The 18,171-nt window shown below is 37.4% G+C and overlaps 1 protein-coding gene across 1 annotated transcript; it reads right to left on the reverse strand.

Moving 5' to 3' along the window:
• LOC109826570 lies at window positions 7,681–17,966 on the reverse strand. Its single transcript, XM_020393598.1, has 9 exons — window positions 17,945–17,966; window positions 16,568–16,954; window positions 14,276–14,379; window positions 14,113–14,189; window positions 9,160–9,205; window positions 9,024–9,083; window positions 8,573–8,641; window positions 8,254–8,295; window positions 7,681–7,988 (listed from the first exon to the last, which is right to left on the reverse strand). The coding sequence occupies exons 1-9, from the start codon at window positions 17,964–17,966 to the stop codon at window positions 7,977–7,979; spliced, it is 819 nt and encodes a 272-aa protein (XP_020249187.1). The 3' UTR covers window positions 7,681–7,976.

Here is an 18,171-nt window from a genome sequence, read left to right on the forward strand (position 1 = left end):
TTTCCCTCTCAAACCCTAGCTCGGATTTAGGCGATTTGGAGGAGTTTCGAAAGGGTTTGCATCGGAATTTTGTGCACTGCAGCGAAGGAGATCGTTCTCTTGCAGATTCAGGAGTTGTGCAGCATATCAGAGGCGAGTAACATCTCGACCAGCCCTATACCCACTGTTTGTATAATTTTTATTGAGTTTTAATTCGGATTTTTGAGCCTAAAACGTATTTTGTGTATAAAGATAGATTCTTTATAATATGGGTTGCAAGATTTAAATGTTTCAGTTAATAAAAAAACTCACCAACGTTTGTAATGTAGATCCAGATCTGGAATTAGATTTAAACATGGGTTTTCTTTGAGATTTATCGATTTCAATACGTTTTTAAACATGTATAAATATGTTTAGGGTTTTAATGTAAGTAATTATATGCAAAATTTTCGTTTTAGTTTGGTACATATATGTAAGAATCATATTTATATTGCTAGAATTGATGAAGAGGAACTTTAGGTTGAATTTTTTTTGCAGATAATCAATGTATGCAGAAAACTGGGAATTTTCTGCTCAGTTGACCAATCAGTCGACTTATCAGCCGACTTATGAGTCGACTGATGAGTCGACCAATGAGTCGACTGACGGGAAATTTACAGTTTTCCTTTCTGTTTGTCTGGTCAACCAATGAGTTGACCTATGATCCCAATCGACTCATGAGTCGACTCATGAGGAAATTTCTAGTTTTTCCTCAGTTTGGATCTGTATGGGTTGTTTCGTTTTAACCGAAACTGTTTGGACATGTTTACTATCATTGTGTGCTTCTATGTGAAAGAGGAGTCGCCTCAAATATCTGATATTATAAATTTATGTTTATTTTGTATCTCTACATGTGAGATGACTTGCGGACACGAGTTTAGATTTTGCACACCAAGACACGTGTGACATTAGTGTATATGCGTCTTTTCATATATTTCATTTAGTCCATGTATTGGACAATTATTATGTAGTCCATGTGTTGGACATTTATCATATTCAGTCCATGTGTTGGAGATTCATTTTTCAGTCCATGTGCTGGACAAATTACATATGCAGTCCATGTGTTGGACATTCACTACATCTAGTTTTAGTCCATGTGTTGGGCACCCGTTAAACCTTGAGTATGACTTAAACTTACATAGGCTGGACATGGCACTTATGTGGGTTGTGACAGGACATAGTATTTAAGTTCTGAGATGGATTTGTCTTCTTTTTATTATTGTTCCTGTATTAGATTCTGGGTTTGGTATTTAGGAATTTACAATTTAAGATACAATGTATATACATGAGGGTTTCCTTGTTTGGATTATTTCGCTTAACGTACCTATGCTCGTGTTGAAATTTCCTAAATACTAAAATCCTCTTATAGTTAGGGATTTACAATTTGAACTACAAGGTATATACATGAGGGTTTCCTTGTTTGGATTATTTCGCTCGACGTACCTATGCTCGTGTTATAATTTCCTCTTATTGTTAGGATAAATGATTTTATGTATATATGTATTAACTGTATATTCTGTATATAACGAGCCCTCTCCCTTGGGGTTGGTTGTGATGTTGCTCACTAGCGCTTTGACGCTCGTTGTCCCTCCCCTTTCAGGTAACGAGCCAGGTGCCCGGAGAGTCGCAGGTTGACGGCAATGCACTTTAGTGATTCAGCTGTCTACTTTAGTTATATTTTTTCTTTTGAGCTCCACTGTAGACTTTTGATTAGACATTTGAGGATTTTATTCTAGAAGTCGTAAAGACTGTGTGCCTTATTTCCTCTTATTCAGACATTTTATATTTGAGACTTGTTGAGAACTCTAGTTTATTTACTTCAGACATTGACTTTGTGATAATCATGTTTTATTACAATTTTATACCCTCATTATCTATTTTATATGAATAAATATGCCACTAATAAATGTTTTTATCTTTAAATACAGGTTAATGAAGAATAAATCTCAAACTCTCATCTCTCAACAAAAACCCATTGATTAAATGAAGAAATAAAACAAAGAAGCCCATTGGAAAATTAATTTCCAAATTATCCAAAAGCCCAAGAAATGCCAAAGCCCAAACAAATGCATGAAGAAATCAAGAAATTGTCCAAGGCCCAAGCCCAAGAACAAACCCAAGAGGAATCTGCGGACAACAACCAGAGACAAGTTCACATCGATGCCAGCATCGATGGGGGCATCGATGCCAGCATCGATGGGGGCATCGATGCCCGTATCGATGCCAGCATCGATACCATCGGCCAGTTTGTTACGAATCAAAGGCTGAAATTTGTTATTTTTTGGATAAGATTTCAATCCAATGGCTCTCATTCACTGATGTTTACTATAAATAGGGGTAGAGAGTGAGGGGTTAGAGGTGTGAAAATTTTTGTAACTCCATTTGGAGAGGAAGACTACTCTTAATTGAGAAGGCCTTCCAAAAATTATAACTTTTGTTGCAATTAATAATAATAATTTTTCTCCACTTTAAATTTGTCTTTTCTCCTCTTTGTTGAATGATGAGGATGGAGATGAAGAGAAATTTGAAGGTTTGCATTTCTTTTATTTTCCTCTTTTATTTCTTTTTAGTAATTTCTTTATTATTGCTTATTAGTTAGATTTACATTCATGCTTGTAGTGTAGATTTATTTTCTTATCTTTTTATTTTTTTTTTACACTTTAATTTGTAGAGTAGATTTATTTTCTTGTAATTTATTTTGTAGTTTAGATTTTAATTCTTTGTAGTTAGATTTATTTCTCATTCATAGTTTAGATTTTTCTTTTCTTTTTATTTTTGTAATTAGTTCTTTTTCTTCTTGCTTTTATTTCTTAAGATGTGAAATTAATTCTTGTAGTAATCTTAGAATTGTATAAAACTAGTCTAATTTCCTTTATATTGTATGAATTATTCTTTTATACTTAAAATGATCATGTTTAGGATAATCAATTAGAGAACTAATTGGTAGAAGAAGAATTTGATAATCTATGCTTATCTTAAATGGTTTGATAGAATATACTTATGAATTCTAAGATTACTATCTTGTTGTTATTCTTATCATGATTTTTATTTTGACTTAGATGATAATTTGATAGGTTATACTTTCCTTAAATGGTTTGATAGTCTATGCTTAATAAATCTAAGTTGAAATATGACAAAAAGAGAATAGTTTGTATTTTGTAATTGAGATTAGCTAGTGGATTAAATTCTAGATTTCTCATATCTTAAGTGAATCCTCCATCTTGACTTTCTTGAATTTTCTTTTCATTCTTGATTTTATTTCTTGATTTTATTCATTCTTCTTTCTCCCCTTATGATTTCATTTATTCTTTGATTCTTATTTCTTTTCTCTAAAATTCAATTTATTGTCTCTTGCATATATTCACAACAATCACTCATCACAATCACACTTATTCTTTAATCCCATTTTGTCACGCACACAACATAAGAACCTATTCTAATAATCTCTTAAAATCACCTTCCTCGTGGGATCGATAACTTTTTATACTATAACTTGATCAATTGTGCACTTGTAATTTTGGTACATAATTATGCCGCATCAAGTTTTTGGCGTCGTTGCCGGGGAAGGTGTTAAAATAGGATTTTATTATTTTGGTTCTTTAACTTATGTGTTTTCTTGTGAAGGAACCGCTTGGAGCTTGAAAATCTTGGATTGAAGATCAAGAACTTGGAGAATTGCTTTCGGGTAAGTCTTCTTTCTAGCTTTTTCAATTCCATCCTTTTTAGTTAGCTTCACCATTAGAGACAATTAGGAATTTTAAAAAAAAATTATTTTTGTTGACCATAATAAAATTCACCTTTCACTTGGACATTAACTAACAAGATAATAAATTCAAACAAGAGTTCTCTTCTCATATTTGATTGTTGTTGACCATAATTAAAAAATATAAAGATTTTCTTTTTATCATCCTTTTTTAGTCGCTTTTAATTTCTAGGGTTGCATTTCGTATAGTTTGTAGGAATTCACCAAAATAATTGTAGCACTTGATTTGGCACATACTTAAAACATTCTTAAGGGTAAAACCCCATAATTAAGATAAGGTAAGGGATTTTATCACCCTTTCCTTAGCCCACAAATCACTACTTCCTCACTTCACAAACCCAAGCCTTCTAAAACTCATTAGACGTTGGCCCCTAAGGACTCGAGCTCAATAAGGAATAAGAAATCCTTAAGTGAACCGGTTTAAGTTTTCTCAGATTAGTTGGTGTCTGAGGCAAGGTTTAGGAGTTGCGTAAAGCGCTCCGTAAGGAACGAGATACTTAATTGATCTATGATCACCCTCTAGTACTATCCTTACCTGGCTAACTATCTGGGTAAAACTTTAATCTTTTCACTGTAGGAGTTTTTGGTTAGAAGCTGGTCTAGTTGAGTTAGGCTAAACCCTAGAATTAGAGTGATTAAAAAGTAATTGCTTTGATTTGTTTTAGTTAAGATTTTTTTTTTCTTCTCATAAAAAAAACTAATTTTCTTTCTTTCTTTAAAAAAATTATAAAAAGAAGTTGTTTTGGTGTATGCAAACTTGGGTTAGGGATAATTCTCATCGTTTAATCCGTGTTGAACCAATCCAAGAAATGGCAAATCAACCGGTTCTCCAGCATATGTATTACCCTACTAGAAATGTAATTCCGTCTTGCATAAGGCTCCCCGAAGCAAATGGAGCAAATTTTGAGCTTAGACCGTATTATATAAACATGTTTCCCAAATTCCTAGGAAATAAAACAGAAGATGCATATATTTTTATCTCGGAATTTGAGGAAGTGTGTATTATAATTAAAATGAGAGAATTAACCGAAGATGCGATTAAGCTTAGATTTATTCCATTTGCTCTTAAGGACAAAGCTAAAAAATGACTGTACAGCTTACCGATAAATTCCATCTCAACTTGGGAGGAATTTGTCACCGTTTTTCTCAAAAAAAATTCTTATTCATAAAACGGTAAAGCTTAGGAACAGTATTCAAAACTTTAAAATTGTCCTAGGGGAGCCATTATGGAAATATTTTGACCGATTTAAAGATTTTTTAATCCAATGTTCTCATCATGGTCTAGAGAAATGGCGATTGTGCCAAGTTATATATGAAGGATTGGACTATTCTTCAAAAACATCTTTAGAATCGATGTGTCAGGGAGATTTTATGAGAAAAAACGCCGATGAAGCTTGAGAATTTCTAGAGAGTTTATCCGAGAAAACAATACAGTGGGAACACTGTGATGACAGGGTTTCATCAGTTCCCCAATCTAAGTCTAGTGGTCTTTCCCTGGAGTCAAACATTGCTTCTGAAGCAAAGATGGCGACGATTCTGCGGAGGTTAGAAGCCTTAGAAGTTAAGGAACGAGCTCCAGCTCAAATCAATCATGTTTCTGCCCCGGGATGTCATAACTGTCAGTCTTCTACCCATGTTTTATAGGAATGTCCTCTCCTAGAAAACAATCATGTATTAGAACAGATGAACGCTACATTCTAGCACCCTAGAAATGATCTATTTTCTCCAACCTACAATCCAGGTTGGAGAAATCATCCTAACTTTGTATGGAATCAAGGAAATTCTCCCGAAAATCAAAACTTCATTCCCGCGTCGAACCAACAATTCCCTAGGGAAAATACACTTCCATTCAACGCACCAAATAATTTTCAACAAGCTAACCCAACTTTTCCAACCCAACATCCTCATCCTCACCAGCCTACAAATCCTTCAAATTCTGATCATGACAAATGTTTAAGTATCTTAGAAAAGGGTTTAGAAGCTATGATCAAAGCTTCTACACAAACTACCAACATGTTGACCTAGTCATCCATCACTCTAAATTCCTTCATGCAAACCACCGGCCAAGTGCTCAACTCGAACACTCCCATAGCCCGGTTAGAAACCCAACTTGGGCAACTAGCCACTGCCGTGAGTGAGAGAGAAAAAGGAAAATCCGGTTAGAAACCCAACTTGGGCAACTAGCCACTGCCGTGAGTGAGAGAGAAAAAGGAAAATTCCCAAGCCAACCTGTTGCAAACCCTAAAGACAATGGATCCAGTTCAACCCATCCAACTCATGTGAATGCAGTTCACACACTGCGATCAGGAAAACAAATAGACAACCAAGTTAGAATGCCACCGGATCAAACCCCTTCTCCCATCCAACATGCTCCTTCCGATGAAGCAATTCCTTCCGATGACCAAAACGCTGAACATGAGATTGAGCCTGATCTAGATAGGTATAGGCCCTTTGCCCCCTTTCCAGATAGACTCAAACCTAGGAAAAACTCCCCGCAGGTTGAGAAAATCCTAGAAACATTTAAACAGGTCAAGATCAACATCCCTCTCCTAGATGCAATCGAACAAATCCCCTCTTATGTAATGTTCTTGAAGGACTTATGCACTAAGAAAAGAACCACTAACGTCCCCAAGAAAGTCTTCTTAGCTGCCAACCTCAGCGAAATTTTTTCAAAACCCATACCGTTAAAATACAAGGACCCTGGTTATCCCACAATTCCATGCGTCATAGGTAACACTCACATTGATAAGGCACTTCTAGACTTGGGAGCCAGCGTCAACCTCCTTTCTTATTCAGTCTATCAACAGCTAGGTGTAGGAGAACTTAAACCGACAATATGCACTCTGTAGTTAGCTGATAGATCTGTAAAAATTCCCAAAGGAGAGGTAGAGGATGTTCTGATCAAAGTTGGAGAGTTCATTTTCCCTGTTGATTTTATTGTCTTGGAAACGCAATCCGTTTCCAATCTCAAAAATCAAATCCCTGTCATTCTAGGAAGACCGTTTTTAGCCACCTCAAATACTTTGATCAATTGTAGAACCGGTCAGATGAAACTATCTTTTGGGAATATGACTGTTGACCTCAATATCTTCAACCTGTGAAGGCAGCCTAGTGATCCATCTGATAAACCTATGGAAGTGAATTTCATTCAAGGAATATCAAGTGAACAACAAGAGGGAGAGTGTGAGTCCACTACCACATATTTGCTCTAACGCAACAGTTCAAAACCGTTGCGCTAGCCATGGAACCGTCGCCCTTGAGCAAGTGCGACGGTTCTCAAACCGCCTCATATGCTGCCGTTGCCCTACCTCTACCGTAACGGTTTTGAACTCTATTGCGACGGTTTTTTGAACCGTTGCCCCTGCATCTAACGCAACGGTTTTAAAAGGTAAGTGGTTTTTAAGCCATTGCAACGGTTTTGATTGAGCTATTGCGACGGTTTTTAAGCTATTGCAGCGGTTTTGATTGAGCTATTGCGACGGTTTTCAAGCTACTGCAGCGGTTTTTTTAGATATTACAACAGTTTTAAAAGACCTAATGCAACGGTTTTAGTAGGCTAAATATATGGTTTTGATAGAGCTACGGCAACAGTTGGAGGTATTACAACAGTTTTAAAAGACCTAACGCAACGGTTTTAGTAGGCTATAAGTATGGTTTTGATAAAGCTACGGCGACAGTTGGAGCTATTGCAACAGTTTTAAAAGACCTAACGCAACAGTTTGGATTGAGCTATCGCAACAGTTTGGATCGAGCTATCGCAGCGGTTTTGATCGAGCTATCGCAACGGTTTTAATCGAGCTATTGCAACTGCTCAATCGAAGCTGTTCTTGGTTTCCTACGTCAAAATAATTATAGTATTCAATTACCTGGACAATCTTTTTAAGAACATGGCCAAGTCAAATTTTAATACACAATATAAAAGTGATTATGTTGAGCATAATCAACCATAATGATAAGTGCCAACATACATCAGTATAGTATAAAAACTACAAAGTATTAAATCCACACTACCAACATTTCAACTCAGAAAATATCGTACCGAACTAACTTTCAAACAATGTACATCAACATTTGATTACAAAACATGAAACTTCTCGGTCAAAGACTATATTCTCTATTTGTTTCTAAAAACTTGTTCCTCAATGTCAAATACTCACTAGGAACCTGTCAGTATCAATCTCAATCTTGGCTTTCATCATTTCTGTACCTGTGTAAATTTCCATGAATCAGCATAATTTTTGCAATGATGATAATAAAATTGGGGAAAAAAGATGTTTGAAAAGGAAGTTAAGAGAACAATGTACATCATGCTCTTGTTTGTTGCCACAACCAAATCCAACCATTTTAACAAAAAAGGGTTTGGATAAATTGGGGAAAAAAGTATGTTGTTTCAAGTTGCACATGTGACAAATATTACATGGATGCTTCCCAAACAATGAATTTAGGATTGAGAATTCTAGATTTGAAATTACCTCAAATGATCTCCTCTTTTGAACTTGATCTAGAATCACCCACTGTTACAGTTTGTCCAAATACTAATCAATGTCTGCACATGCATCCCTAAGGGCAAAATTGTCATATCAAGTTTTGTAAAATTCTCTAACCGTTAATTCTTGTGACTTTCTTCACGCTAATGTAGCAATGTCATTTTATCCCTAAAAACTAAAAATGTTATCCCTACTTAGTTTTAAACTCACTTACTCGAGAAGAGATTTTGCTTATAAATCTAATACATTATATATGTATATAACATGAAGTAACTTCATAATGAAAAGCACATACAGTCAATACCTTGCCCATGGTATGAAAACTAAGCTCAAGAAGAAACGATATCAAATCTGTGGGGTCCACGCCATAATCCTTCAAACAATGAGCAAAAACCAAAACATTAGAATATAGAAAAAGTACATTACACATGCACACAAACAGTCACATAAATGTAAGCATGCATACGTCCATACATGTATATATGTATGTATAAATTAATTAATGCATGAATAGTTATACGTGTGCGCATACATAGGTACATTGGACCAACATAAATGCATGTGTATAAGATGTGCATAGATAGATAGAGCATCAACTGTGTCTTCCCCTTAAAATGGAGTTAGATATGGACACAACAAAAGATTTATAAAATTTTATAAAAGTATCAAGTCCTTGATCATCGATGGGCACATGTAACAACAAGAAATATGCTAATCTTGCTGAAAGCTATGGAATGAGTGCTAGAACTTCTTACCTCAGAAGATGAGATATACTCCCCTACTATGTACCACAGTTGGGCATTGGTTTCCATCAGCTGTTTAAAGAAACAACCATAAGGTAATATCAAGGTGAATAACGAACTTATTAATGAAGTTTTAATAGAAACAAACCAGGAACTGAAAACCATACTTAATTAGCGTCGCAGCTTCATTTTCCCTGCATGGCATCAACACTTCTAAATGTTTCATGAATGTTTACGTATTAAATATCTATATGCTGAGAATCCACCAACTTGACTAAGGAAACTTAGAAGCAGAGAACCTTGAACTCAAAAGACCTCACTGAAAAACTCGCAGCATAGAGGACCTGAAATTCGTTAACCTCTCTGCTTGAGCTGAGCTTATGAGTTGCAACAAGAAACACTGGTCTACCCCAAGGTGAAAGGACACTATTATCCTTAGGAACATAAAATATGAAGCAGATGGTCCAAACCATATAACTTGGTGTTTGCGTCGAAAGTTGTTGTATTCATTGCGGTATTCATTACAACTTCGGTCGTTACAATAAAAACAAAAAAAGATAATCTTTTTATAAGATCTTTACACAATGAAAACAAAAGTTACAACTCTCGTCAAAACAAACGCAGAGATCGTTTATCGGTCTTCTGCTTGCGTGGAATCTTTGCCTATGCCGGGGTTTATCCGTGGACCGCCTTAGATCTGGATCCGGTTGATGGAAAATTCGGCAGAACTTCGCCTTCGCCGAGGAAGTATTTGATTTGAAGCGCTGAGATCGACCAAGCGAAATCAGGGCTCTTCTCGAGATTAAGACCAAGCCTAATCTCAAGGGACGGACGAACGGGGTTCAGATCCTTCGAATAGCTCCTTCTTTATGCCAAAGTTCGTCGGGATCTGATTTACCTTCGCTAAAATTCGTGCTTCTTGACTCCTCAATCCAGCAGCACCTCCACGTCTTGATAAATATTCGTCCCCGCTGAAAGGAGGCCCTAAGCTTGTATTTATAGGCCTCGGATGCGGTTATTTGGATGAGAACAAGTGATTTGGCTCTATCTTCAGTTGAACAAACAGCCTACACCACGTTTGGGGATGAATCTCAAAGCTAGTTAAGAACCTCCTGGAACTGCAAAAGGATCTCGAGAAAGACCGTTAAAACAGTCGAATACACTCAGGGGGTCAAAACAGCGCGGGCAGACTGGTCCTGACCAGCGGTTGCGGCGGGTCGGACGCAATCCGACCCGCGCGGTCGGGTGAGAACGAGCGACAGGGGTCGGTTTGTTCCGTCCCGCGCTCGCGCAGGTCAGTTTGTTCTGTCATGCGCTCGCGCAGGTTTGTTGATTTATATGCTTTGAGTTGATTGACGCGTGCGTGTTGATTGACGCGTGCGTGCTGATTGGCGCGCGCGAGCTGACTGTCAAGCGCGCAGGTCACTTGATTCGCCGTTTTGCTTCAGGCGCTTGTCGGCGTCAGATAATCCTCTTAGACTCGGATAACAATGTCCGTCGTCTTCTCTCTGTCTCGAGCTGTGTGTGGATACCTATAGGCATTTTTAGACGCCTACAGATACCCCCTCCAAAGTATTCCAGACTCATTCTTTTATAGAGGAGTCTGGAATGCTTTGGATAAGATAGGCCATCTCCTCTATTTCGTAGAGCGACCTTTAACTACCTCAATTCTTAACTTCTTCAGCCTTCAATCTATTCATTGTTCCATCGAATAGATGAAGTTCTTCCGGCGCTGCGTTTATCGTCTGACCGTTGTCGAAATCTTGAACTGAGATTGGTGTGTAAGTTTCTGAACTTAGCTCGTGCCATTGAGTTGACTTTGAACTAATCCTCTCCGTCAGAAATTCATATCTGATTGTAATTCTCCGTCGGGAATTCATATCTGATTGTAACTGGAATCCTTGGAGTCATCTTTTGCCTTATTTTGGCGAAATTGCTGATGCGTTGACCGATATCGATCTTTACTGTAACGCGTTGACCGGCGTTAACACAGTTTATACTCGTACGTTTGCTGGAGTCTACACAGTTTAAGCTCTTAAGGCATTGGAGCGTGACGGTCCCGAATGTTGGGCTGCAGGACCAACTATTAAAGCTGATTCATCTGCACGTGTGGATCTTATCCTGAAGTTTGTTGGATGCTCAAGTCATGAGACCAACTAATGGTGATCCTCACGCACTGACATGGCAGGCTCAATTTCAGTAGTCCAAGCAGTAGAATTTGGACTGAGCCAATCCAAGTGTGCAACCATATGTTTTCAAGGACTACAGTGATTCTACTGGTTTGTACAGAATAAACTGCGCATGAAGGGACCAAAATAAAGTGCATAGCTTTTGCTGCAGCAAATCAGAGAGGTAATTCCAAATGAAAAGCTTAAACATTGATTTGCACTATGGAATTTAATATCTCAAGGGATAAAATCATGTTTTCATCAACATGAAGGTCAAAATCAATTTCAATAGGCAACAACTTCTGAAACTATATGATGCACAGATGCATCCAAGATGTTCCCATCTGTACGGGTCAACATGTGTGCATTGGTTCTTTCACTAGTTTAATAAGAAAAATTACATAGCAACTAAGCTTGTCCAACTATTTACAGCTAGTTATGAATTTTGCTCAATAATAGAGCAATCATGTATTATTTCAGTTTATAATACATGATGAAAGTACACTAAACAACAAAACATGCAGATGATTGTCCCTGAACTTCTTTCCTAGAACTCAGAAGAATGATCCTAATCTCAGAATCTTGAGCTCCACACCAAAGTCTCCTTTACAGGTCCATATCTAAGTTAACAATGTTCCGCATTTATATGTCAATTGAACCTTCCGACTTATCAGCCCCATGCTGGTCACAAGTGAACTCTTATGTTTCAGGAATAAAGATGGATTTCTGAATATAATCAATAAAATATGCCACATGTCAATTGCTTATATGAACCCTTTCTTGGCTCAAGAACATAAGATTATACTGATATTAGGCATGACTTATAAAAAGTGATATATAACATTATCTTCTTTGTGATGATAAGGATTATATATAGCATACAAGTTGTCTGCAACTCATTTAATTGGGGAACATGACTCAGATACACATCATAACAAATTATCAATTTTTTTGGGACAAAACTTGAGAAATAAAAGTGATATATAACATGCAATAACTAAGCGGGTCATTGAAAAGATTTCATATACATCATCACAGATTTCCCGGCTAATTTATATGCTAGTCAATAACTTTAAAAATCACTAAATTTAACTGGAAAAATCAATTTGAACTCAGAAAGCGGTAGTGGGAATTGAGAAATCAAAATATCGTGAGAAGAGATAGGTGGAGCAAACCCTAGAAAGCTCCCGTTAGCGAGATATGGGCTCAATTTCTGGAGCAACGAGAGTAGCTCGACGATGAAACGAACAAGATGAAAACGGCGACGAAAGTAAATGGACTCCAGCGAGGACTGAAGACGGCGACGAGACCAACGAGAGTAGGTCGACGACGAGAATGACAACAAGCTCGAAGATGATATCGGAGAGGAGATTGGAGATGAGATCCAATATGAAAACAACGACGAATTCAGTGATGAGATCGCCGATTATATGAAGATCTTGGCCACGGCGATTTTAGGGAGCGGAATTTTTTGGCTCACACTAGTACAAAGCAGGGCTGCCCCAACGGTTGAAACCGTTGGGGCAAATCATGACCCCAACAGTTAGAACCGTTGGGGCTGAAAAAAGGACCGTTGGGACAAATTGCGTTGGGGCTGAGTCAGCCCCAACGGTTGCCAAGTTTGCCCCAACGGTTCCAACCGTTGGGGCAGTTAGGCAAATCAAATAAAAAAAAAGATATCAACCATTGGGGCTGGGCACCTTTGTACTGGGGCTCCTTGACAGGCATAGCAATAATAACCCATTGTCAGGCTAATATAGTTGGTGTTAGGCCAAGCCTTTACATCTTAGCAGATACAGGTAAATGTAAATCAACGATTGTCCTGACTTAGAACGCCGTGGTCCTAGTGAATATATTGTAAATAATACAAACTATGAAGATTTTCTTTAGAAGGTTTAAATGCATACCAGTCGTGCTGAAATAAATCCCATGTCAATGATGAGAGAGACATAATTTGGACCACTTGTGGGAACAACATTAATAACCCAAACAGATTTTCCTGCATTTAACAGTGCAGCATAGAACCCGCCTAATCGAGCATTCATGTCAAGCACATTTCTGAGCATGTTAAAAGGTGGAGAGGGATCCTCATCACCAGGCCTCTTTGGATGATCCGAGAAAATCAGAGGTGAAAGAAGAGACCAATAGTTGCGAACAGCAGAGTTCCAATTTAATGCGTCCTCGGCTAAGTCCTTTGAGTGCAAATTTGATGAACGAAAAATAAAATTGTCAATCGGTGTAAAAAGAAATTACAGTTTAAACTATGATCATTTCAAATTACCATGAATTGCAAGTTCAGTTGAGTTTGGATTAACCTAAGAAAAGTCTGTCCACTTGGACCAAGAAAATATCATCTGCATCAGTCAGTTCAAATGTTATTTATTCAACTTCATAATGCAAGATCCAAGATAAGCATTTCCCAACAAAAAAATATGCTGGATCCACTGTTACATAAGAATTGTTAGTATCTTAATGAGCATGTCATGATCAAAGCAAATGATTTAGTATCCAATTCAGTGAGGCATATTCACATTATAAGCCTACTTCATTGAATCTAAACATTTGTCTTAAGCTGATGTAATCTCTCTTATTGACCAATATGGGATATGTTAATGGTGATATTTTTAATGCATAACTTACCAATTCACATGTAGGTCCAACTATGCCTATAAAGCAATCATGCCCTGTTTACATGCAAGCATACATATCATATCGAGTCAGTTCTATACATGAGCCTCTGCTACTAATTTTTTATGTAGACAGACACATCTATTTTTCTATTTTGATAACATAAGTAAAAGTTACATGCACAAATCAACTAGTAGAATGATTGATCAGTAGTTTTGCATTCAACTGAACCAGAAACGAAGTCAATCATCTAGAATTTACCACAAAGTCTGAATAAGAAATAAAGTATAAGAGAAAAAACATACCATTCTTCTCCTAGTCGATTCCACATCTTGCGATGCACATTGTTAGAAGCTGTTTTGAGAAAAGATGCGCTCCTAAGCTGCCGAAGCCACACCCAATATCTAACACAGTTATGGACTTATCTATTATATATGCTAATATATACAGGTGTATGCTAATATATACCTCTGAGATCAGAACAGAATTCTTGATACCACAAAGATTAGTTGCATAATGAAGTCCCCAATCTATGCGGTTAGCCACCTGTTCACTCAAGATGGAAGTGCAAGCTAAAACAAGAGCCATGTTAATGATTACACAAAGAAGTTGCAATGAACTAACCACAAACGAGCACTTCTATCTTAAAATCATCCACAAGCGCTATAATACAGCACCTACAATTTGTAAAATGAATATGAAGGAGAAAACAAAATCATATCCAAAGCTCTAATTGACAGAGTAAATCATATCCAAAGCTCTAGTTGGCAGAGTTTTGGGTTTTAAAATTTATCTCCAACTGAATATATCTCAGCAATTAGAGGGAAAATGAAACTAATTACTGATGGAACAAATTATGTAATACTGAATGATGTTCTAAAAAGAAGACCGGGGATATTCAAGCTCAACCTCAGACTCAAGCTCCAGTGAGGGAGGCAGGAAGAAATAATGTGGTCCTGATGTTAATGTACAGAATACTCATTCTAGAGTTAAATGCAATTTTTCACACATAGATGCCAATTGTTAATCTCTCAGTGTTGGTACCAAAAATTTTCCCACATAATTTAGGTCTAATTATTGAGTCATCAAGCAGATTTAATTTAGGTCCAATTATTAGAGCAACATCTCACATGCTACCGTTGTAAAACTTGGATTGCTTCAGGTTATGAATAGCCACTAAATGAAAGGAGAGGCCATTGAGAATTGACAACCACTATTATCTCTAGGAGCACAAAGCATTTAGGTTAATTGGACGGTACAAATTGGAGTCACATCTACCAGTAAAAGGGAATTAAAAGTAACAATTATATGGAACACAGTATGTAACATATCACATACAACATCTGCATAAGTTGCCCACCTGTTCACTCAAGATGGAAGTGCAAGCTAAAACAAGAGCCATGTTAATTTAGATAGAACCCAACAGTATGCACTAGTTCAACTCCAATCTACAATTAATGTACACAACACTGACGCTTATCTTCCCAGTCACAACCAATGCACACTGTTGGGTTTTCTTAGCTCAATTAATTTAGATATCTAGACTAGTGATCTCTTGTAGACATTTATATAGAAGCCTGGCAAATGTCACTAAGAAGTCTACAAATATTTAAGACGTACATGAGGATTTAGGTATGAATTTAATCACAATTTCCATAAATGTGAAACGTGCCTAGTGCATCAAATATTCATTGTGTATGAAATTTTCACTAGGCTTCTATGGTGAATTTGGTGTCTATGAAGGTTAGTCTCATGCATTCAAGAAAATAAGTCATCAATGGGTCATAAGAAAGTGGATAAATCAAATTTAACACAAGCAGTCCAATTTCAATGATACTAATGGTGCATCATTTAGCTTACTAGTCACACATGAGATTAAGATCATATGAGCTACTGCAATTTTTTTTTTCAACGTAAATTACATGTGCATATTAGTCAATAAGAGGCAATGATGCATGCCTCACTTACAGATGAAACCGTTGACCTTGTCCAAAAAAACTGGGGACAAATCATGATATGACCACTCACTTCATATGTTTGTCCAAACGGACAGTTCGAACACTTAAACCATCAAAAATGTTGAGCTCTAATTCACGTCAAAAGATTAATATCCTGAATTGAGCAACACACCGACACAGATGGCAAATGTGGTCCTCAAGGTGATGCATTATTCACCTGTTAATACTTAATAAGCTTGACCTTGTTGGTGATTTGATTCTAAGCCTGGCCAACAAAGATGTGATCTGAAGGGATATTAGTTTTATTTATTTCTCGTACCAACTGGTATAAGCAAGGAATTAATCATCAGCAGCTTAAATAGCAAACAGTTTAGATAAACTCATAAAGAATTATGAGACTTGACAACTAAAGCTTCTTTAATGGTTCAACAAATTTTGACACTGTTTTAATAAGCATTCAATTAGCATTCAATAAACCATAACTCTTAATAAACTACATGCCATCTATCTGAAGCTTGAAGTCATCACTTTGAATTCATCAGCACCCTTCATATATCTAGTACAGATTTAAGTGCAAGAGACCAAACCACTTGAAAAGATAAAAGAAGTTATCAATCAGCAATCATGTAAATTTCAATGTAGAGGACAAAAGGCAGGAAATAGCAATCAAAAAATAAATTCAGCGGTATGGTAAAAGAATGTAAAGCTAAAATAAGATCAGGTATAGGGTAAAAAATGTGAAGCTATCTCTATTAACATACCTATTACTATTTAAAGAGAAAGGCAAGAAATAGACATGTACCTTTCAATGTAGAGGACAAAAGGCAGCAGCGACGAAGGAGGAGGAGGAGGAGGAGGAGGAAGAGGAGCTCGAATCTACAAATGAAGGAGGAGGAGCTCGAATATACAAATGAAGGAGGAGGAGCTCGAATCAGAGGAGGAGATCGAATTAGGGATTTTAGGGGAGGAGGAGGCGGCGAGAACTCCGACGACGGCGACGATGAGAGGAGGGCGGCGCTTGTTTTGGCGAGAGAGAGGGAAGGAGGGAGGGCGGCGCTGGTTTTGGCGACCAGAGTGAGCTCTGACAATGACGATGAGAGGAGGGCGATTTTAGGGATTTGAGAGAGAGACAGGTTTCCTTTGAGCGGTGCGGTCAAACCATGGGCTTTACTAAAGCTCTCAAAGGCCACTAACAATTATTAAGCCCCGAAACAATTATTAGACCAATGGCAACATTTTATATTAAATGTTGTATTAGATCCTGAAAACCGTTACGATAGATATCTAACGCAACAGTTAAAACCGTTGCGCCTTAACCGTTGCAATAGATCAATTATGTGGTAGTGGTCTGATTCAAATGCATCTGATTTAATGATTGACGAGTTTTCTGATGAGGAACTAGAGTTAGATCTGCTGGTCAATCATGTTTCTGTTGCTGGCTGGTAACGAGAACCTTTGGAGATAGAACCCTGAGTCCAACTTCGCCCATCTGTGGAGGAACGCCCTAAGTTAGAGCTCAAACCTCTGCCTGAAAATCTAGAGTATGCCTACTTAGGGGAGAACGAGTCTTTACCAGTTATCATTTCTTCTGAGTTGACTACCGGTCAAAAGGAAGCTCTCTTAGCTGTTTTAAGAGAGAATAGGGAAGCCATTGGATGGACCATGGCTGATATCAAAGGGATTAGTCCAACCATTGTTCAACACCGAATCCATTTGATAGATGACGCCAAACCTACTAGAGATCCTCAACGTAGGTTAAACCCAGTGATAAAAGAAGCCGTTAGGAAAGTCATTCTGAAATGTCTCGATCATAGGATCATTTATCCCATTTCTGATAGTTCCTGAGTGAGTCATGTCCAAGTTGTTCCAAAGAAATCTGGGATCACCGTGATCTAAAATGAGGCTAATGAGCTGATTCCTACTCGAATCCAAACTGGATGACGAGTTTGTATTGACTACAGAAAACTCAACTTAGCCACTCGGAAAGATCACTTCCCTCTTCCTTTCATTGACCAAATGTTAGAGCGTTTAGCAGGATACGAGTTCTATTGTTTCCTGGATGGATATTTAGGTTACAATCAAATCCCTATCGCTCCCGAAGATCAGGAGAAAACCACCTTTACTTGCCCGTATGGAACATTTGCATACCGACGCATGCCCTTTGGGCTGTGTAACGTACCTGCCACTTTCCAACGCTGCATGATCAGTATATTTTCTGACATGGTAGAGAGATTTCTCGAAATTTTTATGGACGACTTTTCTATTTTTGGTGACATATTTTCCCAATGTTTGCATCATCTTAAACTGGTCCTAGAACGGTGTAGGGAGAAAAATCTGACTCTTAATTGGGAGAAATATCATTTCATGGTCAAACAAGGCATTATCTTAGGACATGTAGTTTCCAAT

This window comes from Asparagus officinalis, chromosome 10 (genome assembly GCF_001876935.1).
Source record: "Asparagus officinalis chromosome 10, Aspof.V1, whole genome shotgun sequence".
Taxonomy (NCBI): domain Eukaryota; kingdom Viridiplantae; phylum Streptophyta; class Magnoliopsida; order Asparagales; family Asparagaceae; genus Asparagus; species Asparagus officinalis.